Source organism: Camelus ferus, chromosome 15 (genome assembly GCF_009834535.1).
Source record: "Camelus ferus isolate YT-003-E chromosome 15, BCGSAC_Cfer_1.0, whole genome shotgun sequence".
NCBI lineage: Eukaryota > Metazoa > Chordata > Mammalia > Artiodactyla > Camelidae > Camelus > Camelus ferus.
Window position 1 is genome coordinate 30,051,088 of NC_045710.1, and position 22,888 is coordinate 30,073,975.

Sequence of the window (22,888 nt, forward strand, 5' to 3'; positions counted from 1 at the left end):
AGCAAAAATATGATAATAATCTCCCCACAGAAACTCCCTAAACTGGCAGTTGATAGCAGCAAAGCAAAAAGGACTCAGCATTGATTAAAACCAGATGTATTTACATAACTCAGTAAAGGGGAAGGGGAAAGGGGAGAGTGTTTATGCACAAAGTACAACATGAACCCACTCCAAAAAAGCAAATTAACAGGACAGAGCTCAATTTTTCTAGTAAAAATCAAAAATATTTCACATCTTTATAGAGCATTAATTGTTCTGGGAAAGTTTAGGCCTCTGGTGGTGGTGCAGTTTTCAGTAAGGACTGCTCACTAACAGACTCTACTGTCTTCTTTTTGGGTTGGTCTCTTACTGTATGTTCTCCCTACCCCACCCAGATAGCCACCTTTTCTAGCCTAAAAGGTGTAGACACGTTCTTTGCAGACTCTAAAGAACTGTACAGGTGTTTGTTATTAGCCTTACCATTGTTCCGGTGCCTAGCCACAAGCTGGTTGTCCTTTCCCCCACCACTCTGCCAGCATGTCCCCTTCCTGCTCTGAAATTCTTTTTCCTGTCATGTCCATGTGGTATTTCCCATTGGCTATGATAAAGTTGATTGGGATTCCATGTTTATGTGAAACAAGTTATTTTCAAATATGTTTTGCCACTATTCCCATAGATCTAGGGAGACTTTCTCATGTACTCCCCAACAGCTGTCTGTCTCTCTTCTAGGAACCAGGACACTGTGCAGATTTTCATCCAAGTGGCACAGTGGTGGCCATAGGAACGCACTCAGGCAGGTAGGGTCTTTAAGGGAAATGTGAGCTGAGTGATCAAACTGGTGGGATGTGTAACCGTTATTCAGGCATGTTCACAATCTGATCTGGAGAATTAATCTTCTAAATGGCACAGTTATATACTTGTTGCTCTTTCTGTTGTATATACTCAGTCATTCAGTTATTATTCATTGAGCACCTACCATTTGTTAGACACTATTGTGGGCATTCAGGCTACATCAGAGTGCAAAGCAGAAACCCCACTATATATAAGAAGGAGTTAAACACCAAATGGAGTAGTAAGGGCTAGAAGGACGTGAATCGTTAAGACTCACCCCTTCACTGGATGAATGTACAATATAGGCATACGTGTACATACAGAGCCCCAGTTTTTAAGGAAAAACTGATCTGATTCAACTAACTGAAATTACTTTCTAATATTGAGTATAACTGTTTATATTAAAGCTTCATCATGAACAGGCTTAAAATGAGAAGTCACTTAATTTAAGTGACTTAAGCTAAAGTTAAGCCGGTTTCCTCTTGGAGATGAGTAGAAAACACCTTATGAATGAGTGATGCAGTAACTAAATAAGAACTGCTGTCTGTTCTTTCTGGTATGGAGTTGGGGATTATTTAGAATCTAGGGGAGATGTAGTTATCAGCGTTCATTTTATACATAACTCCTAAATTTGGTTTCATACCTAATTAGATTCTGTTGATTCTTAAGAAAACGTTCTCCTTTATTATTTTTTACACGGGTCTGTGAATGCCTGCCTGTACTGTCTAAAACTGAAAATTCCTCAGTGTAGCCATTCAGATTATCACTGACCTTAAGCTTGAAAAAAGTCACACTCGGAGCAAGGAATTTTGTTTTTAGTATAATGAAACGCGTATCCAAATTGTGCATGATCCAGAAAAGGTGACTAGCAGAAATGTTTAAAGATGCCCTCACATCCAGATCTGGAAATCTTCTATTTCTTATAATCAAGAAGTAAGCACAAGTGTGAATATATTATCACAATGATAAATAAAATTATCATTTTAAAAGAATGTATTACTGATATAATTTCTAAGGTGAAAAAATTCATGGCCCTAAGTGTACCTAGTACTTCCTTAACATTGCTAATCCTCATATAGTAAGGATTCTTTTTCAACAGTTTTATTGAGATACCATTCATATACCATAAAATTCACCCATTTCTACAGTTCAGTAGTTTTTAGGAAGTTCACAGGGTTGTAACAACCTTCGTCACAAGCTAATTTCAGAACATTTTCATTAACCCAGAAAGAAACTCTGAGCCAGTTAGCAGTCTCTCCTCATTACCTCCCCCCACTTCCAGGCGTGAGCAGCTGATCTACTTTCTGTTACTATAGGTTTGCATATCCTGGACATTTCATATAAACAGAATCATACAATATGTGGTCATTGTGACTAATTTCTTTTACTCAACATTGTTTTGAAGGTTCATCCACGTTGTATAGCATGTATAAGTATTTCATTCCCTTTTGTCACCAAATACTCTGCTGTATGGATACACCTCTTTATCAGTTGAGTTATTTCCACTTCTTGACTCCTGTGAATAATGCAGTCATACACAAGTTTTTGTGTGGACATATATTTTCAACTCTCTTGGCTTTATACCAAGGGATAGAGTTGCTGATAACTCTGTGTAACATTTTGAGGAGCTACCAAATTGTCTTCCACAACAGCTACATCATTTTACAATTCTACCTGTAAAGTATGAGGGTTCCAGTTTCTCCACACCCTCGCCAACACTTGTCATTGCCTGTGTTTTGATTATAGCCATCCTAGTGGGTGTGAAATGCTTTTTCATTGTGGGTTTGTTGTTGTTGTTGTTGTTGTTGTTGTTGTTGTTGTTTGCAGGGGATGGATAATTTGATTGATTTATTTACTCATTCATTCATTTATTTAAAGTGGCGGTACTGGGGATTGAACCCAGGACCTAGTCCATGCTAAGCAGGAGCTCTACTACTGAGCTATACCCTCTCCCCTCATTGTGGTTTTGATTTGCATTTCTCTGATGGCTAATGATGTTGAATATCTTTTTCATCTGCTTATTGGCCACTTGTATAGCCTCTTTAGAGAAATATCTATTCATATCCTGTGCCCATCTTTAAATTGGTTTGCCTTTTTATTGTTGAGTTGTAAGAGTTCTTTATATAGTCTGGATATAGTACCTTATCAGTTTAGGGGGTTTTTTTGTTTTTTGAGGAGGGGGTTGGAGGTAATTAGGTTTATTTATTTTTAGAGGAGGTACTCGGGATTGAACCCAGGGCCTTGTGTATGCTAAGCATGCACTCTACCATTTGAACTATACCTGCCCCCTCAGTACCTTATCAGATATGTGATTTACAAATATTTTCTCATTCCAAGGGTTGTCTTTTCACTTTCTTGATGGTAACATTTGTTGCACAAGTTTTAAATTTTACATAGTCCCATTTATCTACTCTTTCTCTTGTCTTTGGTCATAAGGATTTACTACTATGTTTTCTTCAAAGAGTTTTATAGTTTTAGCTCTTACTTTTAGATCTGTGATTCATCTTGAGTTAATCTTTGTATATGACGTGAGGTAGATATCCAGCTTCATTCTTTTGCATGTGGATATCCAATTGTTACAACACCATTGACTGAAAAGACTATTCTTTCCCCAGTAAGTGGTATTGACACCCTTGTCAAAAATCAGTTGACCATTCAATCTGGATTCCCAGTTATATTACATTGATCTGTGTGTCCATCTTATGCCAATACTGCAGTCTTGATTATTATAGCTTCATAATGTTTTGAAATCCGGAAATGTGGGTACTCCAACTTTGTTCTTTTTCAAGATGGTTTTTGCTATTAAGGATCCCTTGAATTTCCACACAAATTTTAAAACCAGCTTGTCAGTTTCTTCAAAGAAGCTAGCTGGCATTTCGATAGGGATTTTTTTTTTTCTTTATAGATCAATTTGGGGACTGTCACTATGTTGACAATATTAAGTCTTCCAATTTATGGACTGGAGGGATTTTTCTATTTATTTAGATCTTCAGTTTTTTTCAAAGATGTTTTTAGTTTTTAAGGGTACAGATTTGCACATTTGTTAAATGATGTCTAAGTATTTCATTCTCTTGATGCCATTTTATATGGAATTGTTTTCTCACTCATTTTCGGAGTATTCATTGCTGGTAATATGTAAATACAACTGCTTTTTGTGTATTGATCTTACATGTATCCTGTACCTCTGCTGAACTCGTTTCTTAGTTTTAATAGTTTGTTTTAGTGGATTCCTCAGGATTTTATACATATAAGATCATGTGATCTGCAAATAATAGTTTTCTTCCTTTCCGAGCTGAATTGTTTTTCTTTTTCTTGCCTAACTGTCCTGACCAGAACCTCCAGTACAGTATTGAATAGAAGTGGCAAGAGTGGTCATCCTGATCTTGTTCTCTAGTTCTGAGAGAAGGCATTCAGCCTTTCACCATGAAGTATCATGTTAATGTGGGTTTTTCATAGATGCTCTTTATTCTGAAGAATTTTATTTAATCATGAAAAAATGTTGGATTTTGTCAAATGCCTTTTCTGGTCTATTGAGATAACATCATTTTTGTCCTTTATTAAGATGGAGTATTACATAAATTCATTTTCAAATGTTAACCTTGTGTTCCTGACATAAATCCTACTTGGTCATGTAATTCTTTTTATATGTTACTGGATTCAGTTTGTTAGTATTTTGTTCAAGATTTTTTTCATCTATATTGATAAAGGGGTGTTTGTCCATAGTGTTCTTGTGATGTCTTTGTCTGGTTTTGGTATTGGCAATATTGGCACTTCATTAGGCTTTAAATAAGGCTGATATCCTCTAAACCAAAATGAAGACTTAAAGCATATAAATGGATAAAAATTAGTATATACTAGTAATTGTTAGTCATTAAGTTATCGAAATTTTAGATTTATTGAACCAATGACTCATAAACTACTTAATTAATAAATCACACTTAGGCGTACCACGTATTTTCAAATATAATGTTCTGTCACTTTTTAAAATTTGTGTTTCTTGGTGGAATTTAAAATTCTTCATAAAGCTCACAATATATGTGAGCCTGAACCATTATGAACATGAAAGTTTATAATCTCTGAATTATTGGTAAGATACATTTTGCTTGATTTTTCCAAGACCCCAGTTAATCATTTCTTCTCTTCCTGTTTTTTGAAACTAGTTTCTCAAAAGGCACTTAATCTTTATACCACTTACAGGCCTTAGAGAAATGACAACTATATTTGCCATCCCATCAGGATGATAGGTGTGTATTAGCTCAGACAAAATCCCCAAGAAGTTTGCACAGAACTTTAATCTGTTCTTGGTTGGATCCAGTTCTATTTCCAAACCAACATATAGTATTAGAGGCAGGAGTTTTTTGCCATAGTCATTATATAGGCTGATAAATGGAAGTGAGACACCCAGAGTTCGAGAAGTCAGTAGACTTGAAGTGATGGTAGGGAGAATAAAAAGCAAAGTTGGAAATTGTTTCAAAGAAAGAAATCCATGGAATTGAGGCAGTATATAGAACATACTGTGTATAATAACCATATAGGATGGAAAGGGGAGTGGGCAGACTGAGAGAGGTGACTTCAAAGGAGACCCCAAGGTTTTGGTCTGTATTGACAGTGACAGCTTTGACGAGGAAGCAGACTGGGAAAATGAGCCTGGTGAGTGGGTAGGTATAGAATTTCATTTAGTTTTTGACATGGAATCACAGAACCTTAGACCTAGAGAGACTGGGGATCCAGCTCAACTCATCTTTTTTTATTATTTTTTTTATATAGTTTTTAAAGGTTACTTTGATTTGACAGGTAACCTTGGCAAACCAGCAATGTAGCTAAAGTACTGTTACCAAATTCTAACCAGATACTGTTGACTAGAAAGGTTCTGAGCATAAGAAATGTTCCTTCTGCTCAAAAGGGAAATGTCAAAGGCGTATTAGCACTAGTTGACACTTTGACATAATTAAAAGAGAAAACTTCTAATTAGAAAAGAATAGCTTTTTCCCCCTGTAATTTGGTGTTGCTGAACTTGGCCCGTGGGTACTCCTGAGCTCACTTTTCCCCAGGGTGCACAGTGTCTTTGAACTCCATCAGCATGAATCTCCCTGAGTTCTGCCTTGTTGTAGCTCCAGTTCTGAGTTGCTCTGAGCTCCGGCAGGCTGCGGAGCACTATGTGCAGGGAGTGGCACAAAGAAATACGAGACATGGTCCCTACCCGAGCAGCTTATAGCCTAATAAGATACTACACAGAAAGACAGCAAGCATGGCATATTTGTAGTTTAGTATTACTTGAATAAACAGGCACTAATGCTTGAAGATGAACAGAGAAATGACTGAGAGCCTTAGTGGTCAGAGAACACTTCCCAGAGGAGGTGGGATGGGTCCTGCCTTGAAGGAGCGCTGAAATCTTGAAGAAGCAGTGAAGAGTTAGGAGCTCATATCAAGCAGGAGGAATGGATTGAGCAAATTCAGGAAACTATGAACTAACTGGACTAGAACTTTCCTAAAAGCTTCTTGATACCTAAACAGTGGAATCCAAACTTGTTAGCCTGGCCTTTAAAGCCCATTTAAAAATCTCTCCCTCACCACGCCTCCCAGAATGGTCAAGTTGTTGTCCTTTACACTTCGGCCCTCTTTGTGTTTTCTTACCTACCCCTTTCCACCTGTTTATGCCCCACCTGTCCTCGCCACATTTGATGTGCCGAGGTCCTAGACGCCCCCATCCTTAGTGATTACTCCCTGCTCTGAAACTTCATCATCCTTAGTACTTGTGAAATTCGTTTTACTTTGAACTATTTACTGTATGAACTCACTGTCTCCCCAGTTGGATTATAAACTCCTATTCTGCCTCCTTTGCTGACTCCTTTCTTCTCTGCATCTCTAAATGTTAGTGTATCTCAGAGATAGAGAGCGAGCACTTCCCATGGGATCACACCTTTCCTTGGTGTGACGTAGTGAAAAGCACAAGGGCCAGACACTCTCTCCTGGCTCTGCCACTAACTAGTTGGTTGGTGGCTTGTCAAGTGCTTTGACATCATAGGATTTCAGCGCTCTTACTTATAAAGTAAGAGGGTTGAATTGGGCTTTTCTTCCCTGTGGTTTTCTGATTATAAAAGCCACATCCCTGTTCTTGTAAGTGGAAGCTTCATAACGAAGCAGGTGGGAAAAGTTACAAACCTGCCACCCAGAGGACATACTTTATATTATGATGAATATTTTTAAACTCATATTTTAAAGTTATATGTTCATTCAGGGACTTTAAAGTATGATACTTCCCAGCTGTAAAATCTTATGATTCTTTTTTGCCTCTAAACAAATCAATATAGTGTCTTTTTAAAAAGTCATCATCAAGTTAATGATGGTGCTGTGTGTAGGTACTTGACTCACAAGTCATAACAGTTTAGATATGTGGCCAAAGCTTTCCTATCTCTGAGAAAGACCCATTAGGTCCTTGAGATCATATAGAGTCCCATAATGATTCCAAATTATCTTAAAGGAAAACCTTAGCTCCAATGTATATACTCTAGACTACATTGAAAATACAGTTCAACACAGTGAAAACTTAAATATTATTTCTAGAAATTCCCTTTGCTAAAATAAAGGATTTGTTGTCATCCTCTGCATCCCTTTGTTAGGGATAGAGGTCCTGAGCCTGAAAGCCTTTTCTAAAGGTAGAACATAACTCATGCGATGAAAAGGGTGGGAGCTTTAAAATAATTGCTGGGGATCCATGTGGAAGTTGTATACTTTCAATAGCAAAGTTATTTAATTATTACTGAAAATTACTTGCCAAAAGTGGAAGAATTAATCCCTGATATGTAAAGAAACAGAAAAAGTAGGCAGGGTTTTTTTTTCTTTTTTGAGAGCTACCATCTCTAACCAGTAAATGACTCAGAGTTTTAGGTTTCTACATATTATACCAATAGACATTCTGGAGTTTTTTTAGTTACTTTTTAAGAGAGTTTCCAAAGAGACAAAATTGTTTGCAGTTTTCCTAGGAAAATTAAACTGACTTGGAAGCAGTCTTAAGACAGTATCAGTTGGAACTTCTCCAAAATAAAAATTGATCATTTTAAATGCCTAAGAAAGTATAGCAAAGTTTTCATAAACGCATTAAAACCTGAAACCTGATACCTGCAGAGTGGTGCCATGTCTCACTGTTATTTAGGTGTGTCTGTGCAATCTGAGTTTGGGATATTTTGTTCCCTGTTTTGAAAAGGCAGTTCACTTGGCATCAGCTTTAGCATTTCTTGACTCAGAGGAGTTTCACGGTGGCAGCCATAAAAATTGATTAATGAATTACATTCTCAGACAAAACCCATAATCTGTGGGCACTGTCCAACTGCAATAAAGTGTGTTTCTTATTCACCTTTGGAAATGGAAATGATCAGACATTCACCACAGGGCTTCAAAGTGCCAGTTTCCTGCTGATTGGCTTTCGTTTATATAAACTCAAGTATTTACAAATAGAAGCTATTTTTCTTCCCTAGGTAAGAGACAGTATTTATGAGCTTGATTAGCTACATAGAAGTTTCAGTCCACCGCTCACAAGTTACTAATTCATTCATGAACACGTTTAATTAGAGAGGGATTTCAGTGATAGGCAAAAAGTTGGGATCTTTTGGTCTTTTATCTTCTACCTTGAATACGTTGAGGTATGTTAAGCGACATCACCAAATATTCTTTTTTTTTTTTAATTCTTTTAGGGCCTTTCCTCTCTCCTAAATAAAATTTTTTTAAATTTAGTGGTCTCTTTCCAGGTGTTAGTTACAGTGCTTCAAAATTAAAAGGAACTGTTATTATGATTTGTTTTATTGGTGGAATTTTTCCCATCTGAAGAATTAGAAATAAAACTTGCTGCTCTTGTTGTTCCATCCAGTACATGAGAGTAAGATAGTGATTTTATTTTTGTAATCTTGTCCCATTCTTTCCACGCCTACCATTTCTTCCTGGATTACTCTGCATTACTATTAAATAATTTTTGCTAAAACTTAGTCATGTTCCAGACTTACTTTATGTGTGTTCATTTATACATTCTACAAATACTTATTTAGTGCCTGATCTGAGCCAGGCAGTGCTCAGCTCTGAACTCCTGCAGCCAGCTGTGCATGCTGTCTGTAACCTGCCCTCCTCTTCCTTATCTGTCCCTTAGCTGTCCTTCCTTAGTTCCCAGTCTTTGCTTTGTACCCAGTTATCTCACCATGCTCTTCTGAAGCACCATCCCTTCCTTCAAGTGCTTTTAGAAGAGGGTCTGATAAGAGTCACTTATTATGTAGTTGGATTTCAGTCATTGTTTTAACCTCTCAAGAGGCTTTTACATTTTGACTTTTCCTATAAATGTGAATGAAAAACTGTCTCTCAAAGAACTTAAGAGTTTGCATGTGCAGGTGTTGGGGGCATTGGAGAGGCAGAGTGTCCCCTGCTGGTTCCTTTGAAATCACACCAAATGAATGACCCTCTGCCTTTCCCTCCCACGTTCATACTGTCCTGCTCCTTCCCACCTCCACAGCTGCAGCTGTCACTTCTTCTGCCCGAACTGCCTGTATGTCTTTCCCTCAGCGTTCAGCTCAGCTATATTCTACATCCTCGTGAAAAGTTTTTCTATGTCTGCTATTATTCATTTTCCTTCTATGAGTTCCTCTATTATACATAGTCACCATCAGTGGGGTTGGCACTTAATTGTTCTTTGTTTCAATTGTTCGTTTACTTTTCAATTGTTCGTTTATTTTTCCCTGGCTCTAGTGTAATCTTCAAGAACACTGATCATCTTGTCATTTTCTGTTTGAACTGTGTCTCGCAAAGAGACACTGTTGGCATTCAGTGAATACCTAAATAGAAATGAGAGTATGCTGAGGCCCATATAAGTATATTTATATTGTATCTAGCAACACTTTGCAAGATGAATTCACCATTAGAAGAGGGAAAAATGTTCTGCTTAATAAATTTCTTTTTAAAAAGGGAGAAAAAGTCAGCAACCATTTTTTTCTATAAATGCTAATAGCTAAAGAAAACTTTGATTTTACTTCTTAACAGGTGGTTTGTTCTGGACGCAGAAACCAGAGATCTAGTTTCTATCCACACAGACGGGAATGAACAGCTCTCTGTGATGCGCTACTCAGTAGGTAGGCAGATTTACCCCATCCTGGCATTCACAGCATTTCTCTGTAATTACATATTTTCACTTCCAGTAAAGCCGACTACTTTTTCCTCTACTCTCTAGAGTTGTTAAGTATTGAATGTGTCCCCCAACATCAGATTAAATTCTGCTGCAGGAAACTGCAAAAGATCTGCCAAAGTTAAACAGCATTCTGAATCATCAAGCAAACATAAATTTAGAGCAAACTGTTACAACTGCATTTGCAATTGAAAGCAGAATACAGTGCAATCAAATACCACTTTTTTGGAACTACACATACTCAGATTTTTGAATAGGTATTAGGCTGAATGTTAATCTATTTAGTAACCTCTTCTTTGTATATAACAGAATGTAAAAGAAATTATACTATTCAAAATGTACACATTTTATAGGCCTTCAAGTTCTTTAAAATCTAGCTTGATTTTTACTGTTACTTAGTAACAGTTGGTTTGTTAATTAGATAAAATACTTAGCAACTCATAAGGATTTGGTCAGTTCATTTAGCCATTTTGAATAATTCTTTTTGTACTTTATTCAAAATGTTAATTTTCTTTGATATTCTAATTCCTTTTTCCCATTAATATGGATTTGATTCACATCATTCTTCCCTGAAATTAGTCCAAATGATGTTTTCTTGTATTCGAAAATACGTTCCAATAGTTGTTGGATCAGCATGGAGTCCAAATGACCTTTTTGATCACTTCTAAATTGCTTCAAAGGAAGCCCAGAATACTATTCTCTGTGTTGAACAAGGAAGGAAAAGTATTTGCTTCCAGCTATAAGCCTGGCAACAGTTACCCTGAAGCAGGAAAGGTTTTCTGTTTTGGGTTTTTTTTTTTTTTTTTTTTTTTTTAGTGCTATAACAGCAAATAATTACTGCAGATGTAGCAATTAAAACTCAAAGATGGACTTTATTGACCATCTGTTATATGGTAAGTATAATGGAGTAGATCGTAAAAGAGAACATGGTCCCTTCCCATGAGAGCCTACCCTGTAGTTGAAGAGATCATATGTGCTTGGCTGAAACAAGCAATTGTATACTCTGCCTGCCATGTGAATATTGTATACTTAGACCCATAAAAGCAGGTTAACCTCCCTGGGGCCAGTTTGTAGCTAACTAGAAAGGAGATGAGGCCAAGGGAAGAGTCCAAGGCCTGTGAGCATTTCCAAGAAGAGAGTTTTGTACTGGACCAGATGACCACTTGGTTTTGCTTAGTAATGGAAGGATTCATTCATTAAACACCAAATAATAGTTAAGTTGATGAGATTTAACAACATTTGTAAAATGTCATTTGGTATAGGTCCAGTGAAGTGACAGTAAATAAACCTATCAGTGTATTTCCTTAGCCAACATTTTTTCCTGTTTGATTTTAGATGGCACCTTCCTGGCTGTAGGATCTCATGACAACTTTATTTACCTCTATGTAGTCTCAGAAAATGGAAGAAAATATAGCAGACATGGAAAGTGCACTGTAAGTAGTGAAGTGAAAGAAATTAAGCTGTAAAGTGGTTGGAGATCTTTACTTCTATTAGAAAGAGAGTTAAATGTTTACATTGATGTATCTGCTTTAAACTTTAAACCTTAATGTCAATCTTTGAAAACTGAGATTCCCTGACAGCAGAGTATAGCTGTTCCATGTATGCTCTAGAAAGATTTCTCCTTTCATGGGAGTTTAATATTTCTCTCTCTAACTAGTTTTAAGGCAGTTTCTTAAATCAAAGCTATTTCCTTAGGAAATCTTTGGAAAATAACACTTTTTTTAAATGGAGTGAGTCAGAGATGAAAGGGTGTCTCTCGCATTTTAATCTCAATGTCTCATGATCCTGCCCACCCTTGACACTGCAATTTCCTATGTGACCTCTCTAGTGCTGAAAATAACATAGTTTATATGGCGATTCATCTGCATTAAGAGAATTAACAGAAGCTTATTTCCTTTAATTTGTTGCGTTTCTGATTGGTTTATCATTGTAAGATGAAGATTGGATTCAATTCTGTAGACATACTGAGTAATTACCTTATGGCAGGCAGTCTGCTAACTAGGAAGATGTTCTAGGCACGGGGAATATATATGTAAGATTTGTTCGTTGTCCTCACAGTAAACATTTAAGCTAAGGGCACGACAAGAAAAGCAGGTAGGAGCTGAGAGCACAAACTTGGGATCAGACAACATGGATTTTAATTTTCGTTTCACCACCTCAAGTGTGACCTTGAGCAAGTTATTTAAACCTTCTACTTTGGTTTTCTCATCTATTCAGTGAAGATAATAGTACTTTCTACTTTACTAGATTAAAACAAGGCATATAAAATACTTAGAATAGTGCTTGGCAGATTAAGAAGTACTCAATATATTTAAGTATGATTTTTATAGGAAATGAGGTAGTTTGTTATCTATGTTAGCAAATCAATTTAGGATTAGCAAATCACTTGATGAATTAGCACAGATCCTTTAACAGCCTTTATCACAAAACAGTTTTAGGGGAATGAGTTTTTAGAAGCATATACATAAGTAAACCCAGGTCATTTACTATTCAAAGAAGAGACTTTCTTTTCTTTTCTTTTTTGGTGTATTTTGTCATCCGCCTATAAGCTGATCTATAAGCAATTACATAGTTTTAGAATTTATCCAAAATAGTTTATTTAGTTTGACAAAAATTATGAATCAGTATCCATTAATTTATTTAAATCCTATCTTTTAATTGACTTATTATCTTAATACTTGGGATATGAAACAGTAGTGTAATAGTGCCTCACTGTACAACACAATCAAATTAAATGTTCTACTGAAAGGAATTTTCAGATTTACTTAAATTTACCTTTACCAAGCACCAAATTTTTCTTAATTTTTACCCCAACCTTTTAGAAAAGTCCATGCCTTAATAAACAAGAGTGTTATCAAATATAATCTTGTGGAATCATAAAATTTTACAGGTAGCACTCCAGCATTTACTTAGCTCAGCCTTCATTTTATGGATGAAGATACTGAGTTTCAGAAAAGGTAAATGACTTGTCCTTGGTCGCATCTTAATGTAGTGGCAGATCTGGGACCTGAACCCTGTTCTTCTGACTCTTAGACTCCCCAAGGTACGCAGGTACCTCGGCCGTTCAGTATGTGTATGACTGTGCTGTGCTCTTACAGCACAGCGGCGGGCGCAGAGTGGGAAGTGTGCAGTGTGTGACACTGGACAGCGAGAATGACCTTGGAAGTGCTGAGAAGTGGCAAGTTTAGCAGTTGCATGAGACATGGCCTTCTTCAGTTAGGCAGCTTTTTATTTTAGTGTGTATGAAAGTATTATTTTGAGATATCATTAGGAACTGTTAAAGTTTATAGTACTCTTTGAGGCTCGACTGCTCTGCTTTTCTCATTATCTTCTGTTCTGTGCTTTGCTTCCAGCTATCACTTCTCCTTGCTGTCTGCTTCTGCCAGCTGGTCTTATAGTCTCATATTAGCTGCTTTTGTCTGTTGTCTGCTATGACGTAGGACAGAACTGGGCTAATGCTGCCTCTACTGCTTACTAGTTTGCAACTTTAGGCAAGTTAATTAACTTCTCTGAGTCTTAATTTTGTTATCTTAAAATTGGAGAATATAGTAGTGCCTACTTTTATAGGATTGCTCTAAAGATTAAAATGTGGCAACTGGAAGTACTCTCATAGATCCAAATACAAATGCTGTTTTCTATTTTGTTTTCAGTATTTCCTGTGACTAGTTAACACTGAAGTGGCCCCATAGCTGCAGCAGGATACTGGCATAGAACTTTAGGAAGCGTCCCTCTAATGGACTCTGACCAAGCAGTCGGAGCCTGTCCCTGAATGCCGGCATTCTAGCTTTCTGTTTGACTCAAGTTTCTATGTACCTTTCAGTGCTGCTACTCAAAGATCGTAGCCCAGGAAGTACAGTACACCGAAGTTGCAGCGATACACTAAAAAGCATTACAGCGTCTGGTAGAGTAGGCAAGAAGTGCTGGTAAAATAAGTGTCAGGACAAAAATGTCAGGATGTTGGTAACTGAAAATATATGTATGAATAAGAGATGAGTAAAAGGCTTCCAAACTGTCTACCTAGAAATCTCCAAGAAAATAACCCATAAAACTATTGCAGTACATATTTCATTATTACTATAACAAGAATTATACTGCAGTACTTGGTGGCTTAATCAAATGAGGGTTATGTTCTTATTTAAAAGAATTCATTGGGGACTCAGGATCCTTCTTTCTCTCTACTCAGTCATCCTCAACAAGGTACTACTGGAATTCCAGTCATCACATCCTAGTTCCAGGAAGATGGGATCAGAGCAAGGGGAAAAAGTCAGTTCTCCTAAGTCAGTTCTCTTAAAGTTTTCCCAGAAGCCTCACTCAGTGACTTCTGGCACCCACAGCTGCAGAAAGAGGTTAGGAAACAGTGTTTTCCTGGGCACTTAGGAGGAGAGAATGTGGAGTGGATAAGCTATGCTCTCCTGACCTACACTCTAAAGACTGGATTGGATAGTCTGACAGTCTACACTCTAAAGATCAGCTTTCCCTCAGTCCAGCAGAGCATATCAAAAATGTGATGGGGAAAAAAATCTTAATTGCGATAGCAACAAAAACTGTGGCTGCTTTGAGAGCAGACCTGGCAAGAAAAGCACAGGAAGCATGTGAAACGTGACTGAAAGGCAAACTAAGAACTGAAAAAATAGACATAATGTGTTTCTAGATGAAAAGGCCTGATAAAAATATCTGTTCTCTACAAATTATTCTCTAAATTTGATGCACTCTTAGTTAAATTTTCAACATGGTATTTATGAGCTGGGTAAAATGGTTTAAGATTCATATGAAATTTTCCACATACCACAAAACTATCACAGCTGGCTGGGAATAGGCAGATAGACTAATGGAACAGAAAAGAGAGTCCAAAAACAGATCTCTATTTATATGGAAATTTACTAGATAATAATAAAGGTATTTTCAGATCAGTAGAAAAACAATGGACTGTTTTCAGCCTGCATTATCCAGCATCACAGCCACTAAGCACAATTTTGTTTATGAAATTAAATACAGTTCAGTTGTCTGGGAGCGTTGGCCACATTTTGAGTACTCAGAAGCCACAGGTGGCTAGTTACTGCTGCACTGCACCGTGCAGATACACATTTTCATCAGCGCAGAAAGTTCCATTGGACAGCACTGCTCTAGATAGTGAGGGGACACCTGGTACCTACTTAGGAAAAAACTCAGTGCCCTAACTCAAGGCCTCGGTACTTTTTTTAAAACTCCCCAGGTAATATATAGCCAGGGTTGCAAACCACTGCTGTAGATGATGACCTTCAGCGGTTGACAAAGATTTAGCTGAAATATTTTTGATTTTTCCAGTGTATTCTCAAGCACTATCACTTGTAATTATTCTTGTGGGCCCAGGGCAGGGGGGACACTCTGAAGTGGCATCTGGGAAGGCAGCGTTACAGACTCTTAACAAACAACTGCATCTAACTTTTTCTCTGCTTGGTTATTGGACTCCATACTACCAAAAAAAATATTCACTTTGTTTCCCAATATAAATTGGTAACTGCCCCAAGGTCTTTTCTAAATTTGGGGACTTTTCCTATTCAAGAGGTTTTTTTTTTTAAAATACTTACATTGATTTAGTTTACCATCTAAGTACAGTCTGTGTCCAACACAGATGTGCATTGCATGAATATTATGCATCCAAACAGTGCTTTGATGTTTTTCTAAGCAGTGCTATTAAATTCTTTTCACAAAGACTCAAACAGTATTTTTAAGTACTACATTAGGATGAATACTTCTTGGAGGACAGTACTTTGCCATGATTAATCTAGTTAAATCCTTCATTCATGTAGTAGCGCTTTTCTTATCTTAGAATCGTGGCTTCTCTGGATGTCAGAGCCAGGCATCAGACTCATGAGCACTATGAAAAAGATCTGTGTGAACCCCATCTTCCTGCCACATTCAGAAAATATCCAAGAACCACATGTGTCTTTCTGGCATTGAAACTGATTTCTTGTTAAGTTGGTAGGTCTCCCACATGCCTAGCAAGTGATTCACAACCTCTTCTCTAATGTACCACCTAATCCCCAGTGATTCCAGGAAGCTTCATAGTTCTCAAATTCACATCATTTAAATTCATTTAAATGTATAAATATGGGTATTTACCATGCAGCACTGTGGTGATCATAGCTCCAGAAAGGTTTTAGGACGTCTTAGACGTCAGAAGACTGCTAGAAAAATGAAAATGCTTTGTGTAAATCATTAGAAACTATACCTAAGGTATTTTGTATTAGCTTTAAAAATAAAAACCATGTGAGCAGAAAGCTAGCAATTCAAAAAGTACAATAGAAATTAAATGTTTTAATACAGACTGCAGGAGATAAAAGTAATTTTGAATATTCATCGACCTGGGTGTAAACCTTAAGACCTGTTTGATTTATCTGCAGTAGTTTATTGGAAGTCATCAAATGCTTACATGTGAAGCCAAGAAAATACAGCATTTAATAAATTTTTTTGGTCTAAATTCCCAGTGTTAGTAAAACCTAAGCAGAAAAAGATCACTGTATTCTTATTTAAGGAGTCAGATGATTATTGGATCCAGCTGTTCAGAAGGAGTGCGATGTTGGGTAACTGTTCATCCAGAATATTCTTTGGAGATTAGTTTTTCTAAGAGATCTCCAGTGTGACTGTGGGTGTCCCATCTTCCTCAGCCTCTGGGGTGTCCCGTGGGTACTCAGGAAGCAGCCCAGGAAAATTGTACTCTTTGTGCTCAACCCGCAACCAATACTTCATTCTCAAAAATAAAGATAAAAATAACTGTGCTAACTTAGGGACACTAGTGACTTGAAATAAGGCCTGAGGTTGTGGTATCTGTTACAGTGTCTTCGAAGACACAAATTTGAGACTGTCTTTCTTGGAAGTGTAGCACAGGTGGTAGGTGCTTGTTGCTGCTATCTAAGTGGAAAGACCAGGTTCCAGGTGCTTAACATTTCCACGGTGGTCAGGTTTCTTTAAATTCCAAAGTTCTGGCTCCAAACAAGGTAGTGTAAAAAAGAACTAAGGACCTGCGATTCCTGGTGAACGGCTACTCAGAAGACAGTACTGGCTACTGTGAAACTATTTGTCATTCAGAACTCTAACTGCTCTCTAAATAGTTGATGTGTTACTTCCTAGGGACATTCCAGCTATATCACACACCTTGACTGGTCCCCAGACAACAAGTATATAATGTCTAACTCGGGAGACTATGAGATCCTGTACTGTGAGTATGAACGATCACGTGCGGCTGAGACGTGTCTGTCGGGCAGTAATGAGCAGGCTGCAGGGACTGAACTGTGCAGCAGCTGCACACTGGCCCCTGACCTGACAAAGCTCATGTGGCTCTGAGCTGGCTAAGGACTGAGAATCTCAAAGAAAGTAGTGAGTTCATTTAAATGTCATAGGAAATTATTCAGGGAGACTGGTGCTGCTCTGAATGGTTCTGTATTTAACAACTTTTCTTGGAGACAGGAAGGAGTATAATGGATGAGCAATTAATGCTTTTTAAAGGACAATTTCAGTGGGAAACAGTTTGTAGTTCTATCTATAAACCCTGTTAAACACTTTTCCTTGTTAAGTGTATCTTAATGTTTTTCAGTATATGGATAATAAATACAAGTAAACGTGGCTAGTTTGAATCAAGATGCACTGTCAGGTACATTTGTACACAAGCACTATGATCATACTTCCTGTTTCTGAATTTAAAGGGGACATTCCAAATGGCTGCAAACTAATCAGGAATCGATCGGATTGTAAGGACATTGATTGGACGACATACACCTGTGTGCTAGGCTTTCAAGTCTTTGGTAAGGGCATGACATTTGGGAAAGGCGATTGTGGGTTTTTATTTATATTTACTTGGTTAAATTTCTAAACAAAACTAGTCTACATGTGTTCTTTAGTATTATCACCATTAATGCCCAATTCAGAGAAGTGTATTAGGATTGAACCAATACAAAGTTTATTCTCTGAAGAATCCAGGAGTTTTGGTCCGCAATAAATTCAGACTAATCTAATCTAGTAGAGGTTTGTGCTTATTATGTTGAACCAGTGTGTCATAATGATTCAGAATAATTAAATTTGCTTTGTCGACCTTTGGACATAAATAATAGTTTCAGGAAAATTCTGTGTATAGCATGCTAGACCAATGGATGTCCCATGCATTTCCACTAAGAATGAGGTTCTTTAAAGTGCCTGTCTAAAAGGGATCAGTGGAAGAGTCTGTAAATTTTACAATTACCCAGAATCCACTTTGGAGAATTAGTGCTATGGCATTGTTTCTGTACTTCGTTTGCTACAGAAGTAACTGAGAACTTCCCCTCCAACTAGAAACTTTAAACAGGAAGAGCTTATTGTTGAGGTGAGATGTGAGATAAGCTAAAACTAAAATTATTTATTAGCACCACCTGCTGGTTACTAGTGAGTACTTTTGAGTCTTAAAGTCTTAAAATTTTCCATCTTGAAGCTATTTCAGTTTAATTTTATTAGTAGTTAGATTTTGGGTAAAACTTCATCATTTGAATAAAGTATTGAGCCACTACAAAATTTTTAAGGGAAATGTTAGCAGTTAAGAGTTTGAACACAGATGAAAAATCAGTAAGATTCTAAAACACATGTAGCAGTGCAGTTACATTTTTCAGGCTAATTTTTCTACCCCCTCTCTGTGTCTCCATATCAAAGGTGTCTGGCCAGAAGGATCTGATGGGACAGATATCAATGCACTGGTGCGATCCCACAATAGAAAGGTGATAGCTGTTGCTGATGACTTTTGCAAAGTCCATCTGTTTCAGTATCCCTGCTCCAAAGCGAAGGTAAAATCAATTTAATAAAAACTAATGTTATAGGAAATTTTGTTTGGGGATGACTTTTGTGGCAATGGTGAGAAAACATCTGCAGGGTTACTAGTTACTATCAGTGGGAGGGAGCAGGCCGTCTGGAAGCACCCAAGCAGGTGGTGTGTCTTTTCCTTCCTCATTCAGGTCAAGGAGAACAAAGAGAAGACAGCTGACAATGTTTTATTCATTTTTTATTGTCCAACTTTTTTCACTTTGATTTCTTGGCAGATCTAAAATTCTTCTAAACATACTATTTGTGACCCATGATTAATATTATAAAACTCCTAAATCATCTATAATCCTGCCAACCTAGTAAATTCTCCCCTTGCCATCTCAATAGAAGTTAATAAGCTCTAACAAGTATACCAACCTGACATCCAGAAGAGACATTTGTTTTAACCAGAGTCTGAAAGTATAGCTTGTCCAGTTACTTTTTGTTTCTCCCATATGAATAGGTATTAAAAGGAAATTACTGCTAGCTTTATTCCTTAGTCAGTGACTGGTGGTTTTGATCTGCATTACCTGTTTCACAAGCTGCATAACCTCCCTATGTAGTCACCACCATTGCTGTACGCAGGCATGTAAAGAACGAGTTTAATTTTCCTGTCTGATTTATTTCATGTAGGCTCCCAGTCACAAGTACAGTGCCCACAGCAGCCATGTCACCAATGTCAGTTTTACTCATAATGACAGTCACCTGATTTCAACTGGTGGAAAAGACATGAGCATCATTCAGTGGAAACTCGTGGAAAAGTTACCTTTGCCTCAAAATGAGATTGTAGCAGATACCACGATAACCAAAGCCCCCATCTCTTCCACTGAGGGCATCATGCAGTCAGAAATTACCACACCACCTCCTTCCCAGCCCCCACATGAGACAGCTGAAGAAGAAAGCAGAAGAAGCAGTTCTCCCACACTTCTGGAGAACAGCCTGGAGCAAACTATGGAGCCCAGCGAGGACCACAGTGAGGAGCAGAGTGAGGCGGGCAGCGAGGACCTCGCTGAGCCTCTGTGTGAAGAGCCAGCCAACGAGAGGAGCGATGAGCAGGGTGAAGCGGCTCTTCCTGAGGACCAGCAAGACCCTTCACCCCAGTCCTAACCCGACTTCAGTGCGACTCTTTTTCCTCCAGCCGCATGGTGGTCTTGTGATAGAATTCAGGTAACAGGCCAGGAAGTGATGGAGAATCACTACTGATGGAGATTTGGGTTTTTGCGTGACCTGCTTTCAATAGTCTTATCTTCTGTCTCTCAAATGCAGTCGACCTAAAGGTTCGGTGTGGTGTGTGCTGAAAATTAACCAAACTTAATAGTAGGAAAAGACTGAAACATTAAGTATGTCTCAGAAATTACTGTGTGAGGAGTATGATGTAAATACTGGAAACAAAAGCAGCAGTTGTGTAGGTTTAAAATAAATCCCCCGTTATCTGACAGGCTTTCTTCAGGAACAACCAGAGACACCAGAAACACTCGTCTACTGGCTCAGACTCTGCTACTTTTTTCCCGATGCTGAAAAAGAAACCAAAACAAAACAAAACACCTCTCTTACTGAGATGTCCTCCTTCCCCAAATGTCTAGTAGAAATGTTTCAGTTAAGAAAAACTTCAGTCTTGCCACAAGCAGTGGTGTTGCCTTCTTGAGTAATAATGACGTTCTCCTACCCTGCCAGTAGATGTCCAGGTGTGCTTGGGGGCCTGCCACATAGGTGCTGCCTTTACCAAGTCAGAGTGACGGATTCAATTTCCTGTGTGCGAAATCCATTTTATCTTAGAACTAAGAAAGCAGTGGTTTGTTAAAGAGCTTCTAATGTATATTAAACCATTGATACTCAGAAATAATGGATTCCTCCAAGGATTCCTTTACTGGCCTAAACATCTTCAAATGTTTGGCATTCAATGGAAGATTGGAAGAAAAAAAAAAAACCGCATGCCTATAAAACTAAACTTGGCTAATTTTAGCTTAGCCTTCATCATAATTTGTTCCCTCGATAACAAACAGTAAGTTTAAATGATTGAATTGGTGCTTGACATTCATGGGTTTAGTTGTAACTTTTATACAGATTATTGAGGGATAAAATACTCAGCAAATTTCTCTTTTATAGATGTGTGAATAATAGTTATACAGTAATTTTTTATAAATTGAATACTTAGCAGACTTCCTATATATGGTGACTTTTCTCTGGTGGAGTTGCTCTAAAGCCTTGCAGTTCTGATGTGGCTCTTTATTTTGGGCAGTGCATGTATTATGCATTGGATAGTTGTTTTTTTAAGTTTTGTCAGACGATTATGTTTTTCTTAGTTGTTTCCTATTTTCAAAATAATTACTGACAAATATGCATTTCCTATATATTTGTTTATACTTTGATTATAAAAAACTTCTATTTTTTAACTTGCTGCATTGTTTTGATATCTTTTTTTTTTTTTTTGGTTTAGATGTTTAGAAACTTTGGGTGAGTTCAGAAGTCTTAAGTATGCAAGTGTTTACGTGATTGTGCCATTCCAAAGTGCATCAGAACTGTCATTCCCTTCTAGTATCTTCTCAGGAGTAATATAAATCAGGTATTTCATCGTCATTTGGTAATATACAAACTCCAGTGAACTCCCAAGGACACTCACAACATTTGTATTCACATGCTGTAAGGGTGTGGGTGTGTGTGAAGGGGTGAGTGTGACACCTACTCTGTGTGTGTATCTCTATGTAAGAGGATATACGCCACGTTGAAAATACTCAGTGTGTATCTCTACGTGTATAGACATAAGTCCGTGTATTATCTCTTTCCTTTTGTTTACAACTGTTCAAAAAAAAAACCTCAAAGTAGTTCTCTTCAAAAGAAGAGAGATTCCAAGCAACCCATCATTTCTCAGTATGTTTGTACATAATCATCAGTGAGCAGCCGTAGTATCAGACATACATGCTTGCCTGTTAGCTGTGGTGATTAAATCAGGTCAGCACGTGCTGCTCCCTGCAAGAAAAATACTATGAGATAAACAAGTAATTCTAGGAGAAGAAAAAGCATTTTTAAGTCCCTGGGGGACACAGCTCTCCGTGATAAGCAGGGAGTGTTTTAGGGACAACAGTCACCTCTGGGGTTGCCGTGTACAACGAGATGTAGAGTCGTGACACTCTTGGGTGGGAGCTTCCAAAGACACTACTAACGCGCAGAAAGCGTTCCAGCTCTCTACTGCTGGCAACTACTGTGTAACAGTCAATTAAATCTGTGATAATGGTTGGAAGTGGGTGGGATTATAAAATTGTAGATGTTTTTAGAAAACTTGTGAATGAAAATGAATCCAAGTGTTTCATGTGAAGATGTTGAGCCATTTCTATCATGCATTCCTGTCTCATGGCAGAAAATTCTGAAGATTAAAAAATAAAATAATCAAAATGTTTCATTTGTCTCTCTAAATGTGTCTTGAGTCTTTCTTTCATTTATGCTGCTAGTTTCCATGGCTATTCAGTTATCAGCAGACATGACAGTTCACAAGGACACATCTACCAGGTAACCACTACTATGGATACAGCCATTCTGGTAGTGACAGATAGATAGACTCTCATAATGTTAGAGGAAATTACTTCTGATTTATGCCTCCACTTAGTAGGGAAGTATTTGGTTTAATTTATTTCATGTCTACTCTCTAATGTTTAACATTGGATAATCTTGGTGATCCTGCTTACCTGCCTGGCTCCACAGCCTGCCGCTGCCTTCCGGGGTTAGCCTGAGGGAGGCCCTTGAACTCAGCAGGACGCTACGTCCCTGCTTTCTCCATCTCTCGGCTGCGTACTGACATGTCCCCTGTACACCACAACCATAAATTAGCTGCTACAAATTCGTTAGGAAGAATTAGTGTACTCCATACACTCCCCAGCTTTACAGTCATGGAAATGACGAGGTTTTCATCACCTTATTCATCCCTGTGACTATGAACATACGTTCACAGACACGTGCACTAAGCCATGAGTGGCTGTCTCGGGGCAGGAATTCCTCCTCCACTGATTCAGAGACAAAATAGCTGACAGGAACCAGAACAAACCTACTAACTGATTTTTCTTCTTAATAAAAAAAGGAGGTCTAACAAAGGAACTTGTTTATAGGGAAATAATGATGAATTAG

At 37.8% G+C, this 22,888-nt stretch overlaps 1 protein-coding gene across 4 annotated transcripts in view; it reads left to right on the forward strand.

The window, feature by feature from the left end:
- The window catches only part of EML4 (EMAP like 4), a 125,411-nt gene extending 103,228 nt beyond the window's left edge, over positions 1 to 22,183 (forward strand). For 3 of the 4 annotated variants that reach the window (XM_032497395.1, XM_006179181.2, XM_014554617.2), the window contains 7 exons: positions 709 to 776; positions 9,829 to 9,917; positions 11,306 to 11,403; positions 17,081 to 17,168; positions 17,653 to 17,751; positions 18,626 to 18,756; positions 19,406 to 22,183. In XM_032497395.1, the coding sequence (XP_032353286.1) occupies positions 709 to 776; positions 9,829 to 9,917; positions 11,306 to 11,403; positions 17,081 to 17,168; positions 17,653 to 17,751; positions 18,626 to 18,756; positions 19,406 to 19,879 (1,047 nt within the window). In that variant the 3' untranslated portion in view covers positions 19,880 to 22,183. The remainder of the gene's footprint in view (positions 1 to 708; positions 777 to 9,828; positions 9,918 to 11,305; positions 11,404 to 17,080; positions 17,169 to 17,652; positions 17,752 to 18,625; positions 18,757 to 19,405) is intronic. The other variant, XR_004326274.1, reaches the window with a different exon arrangement.
- Positions 22,184 to 22,888: the final 705 nt, after the last annotated feature.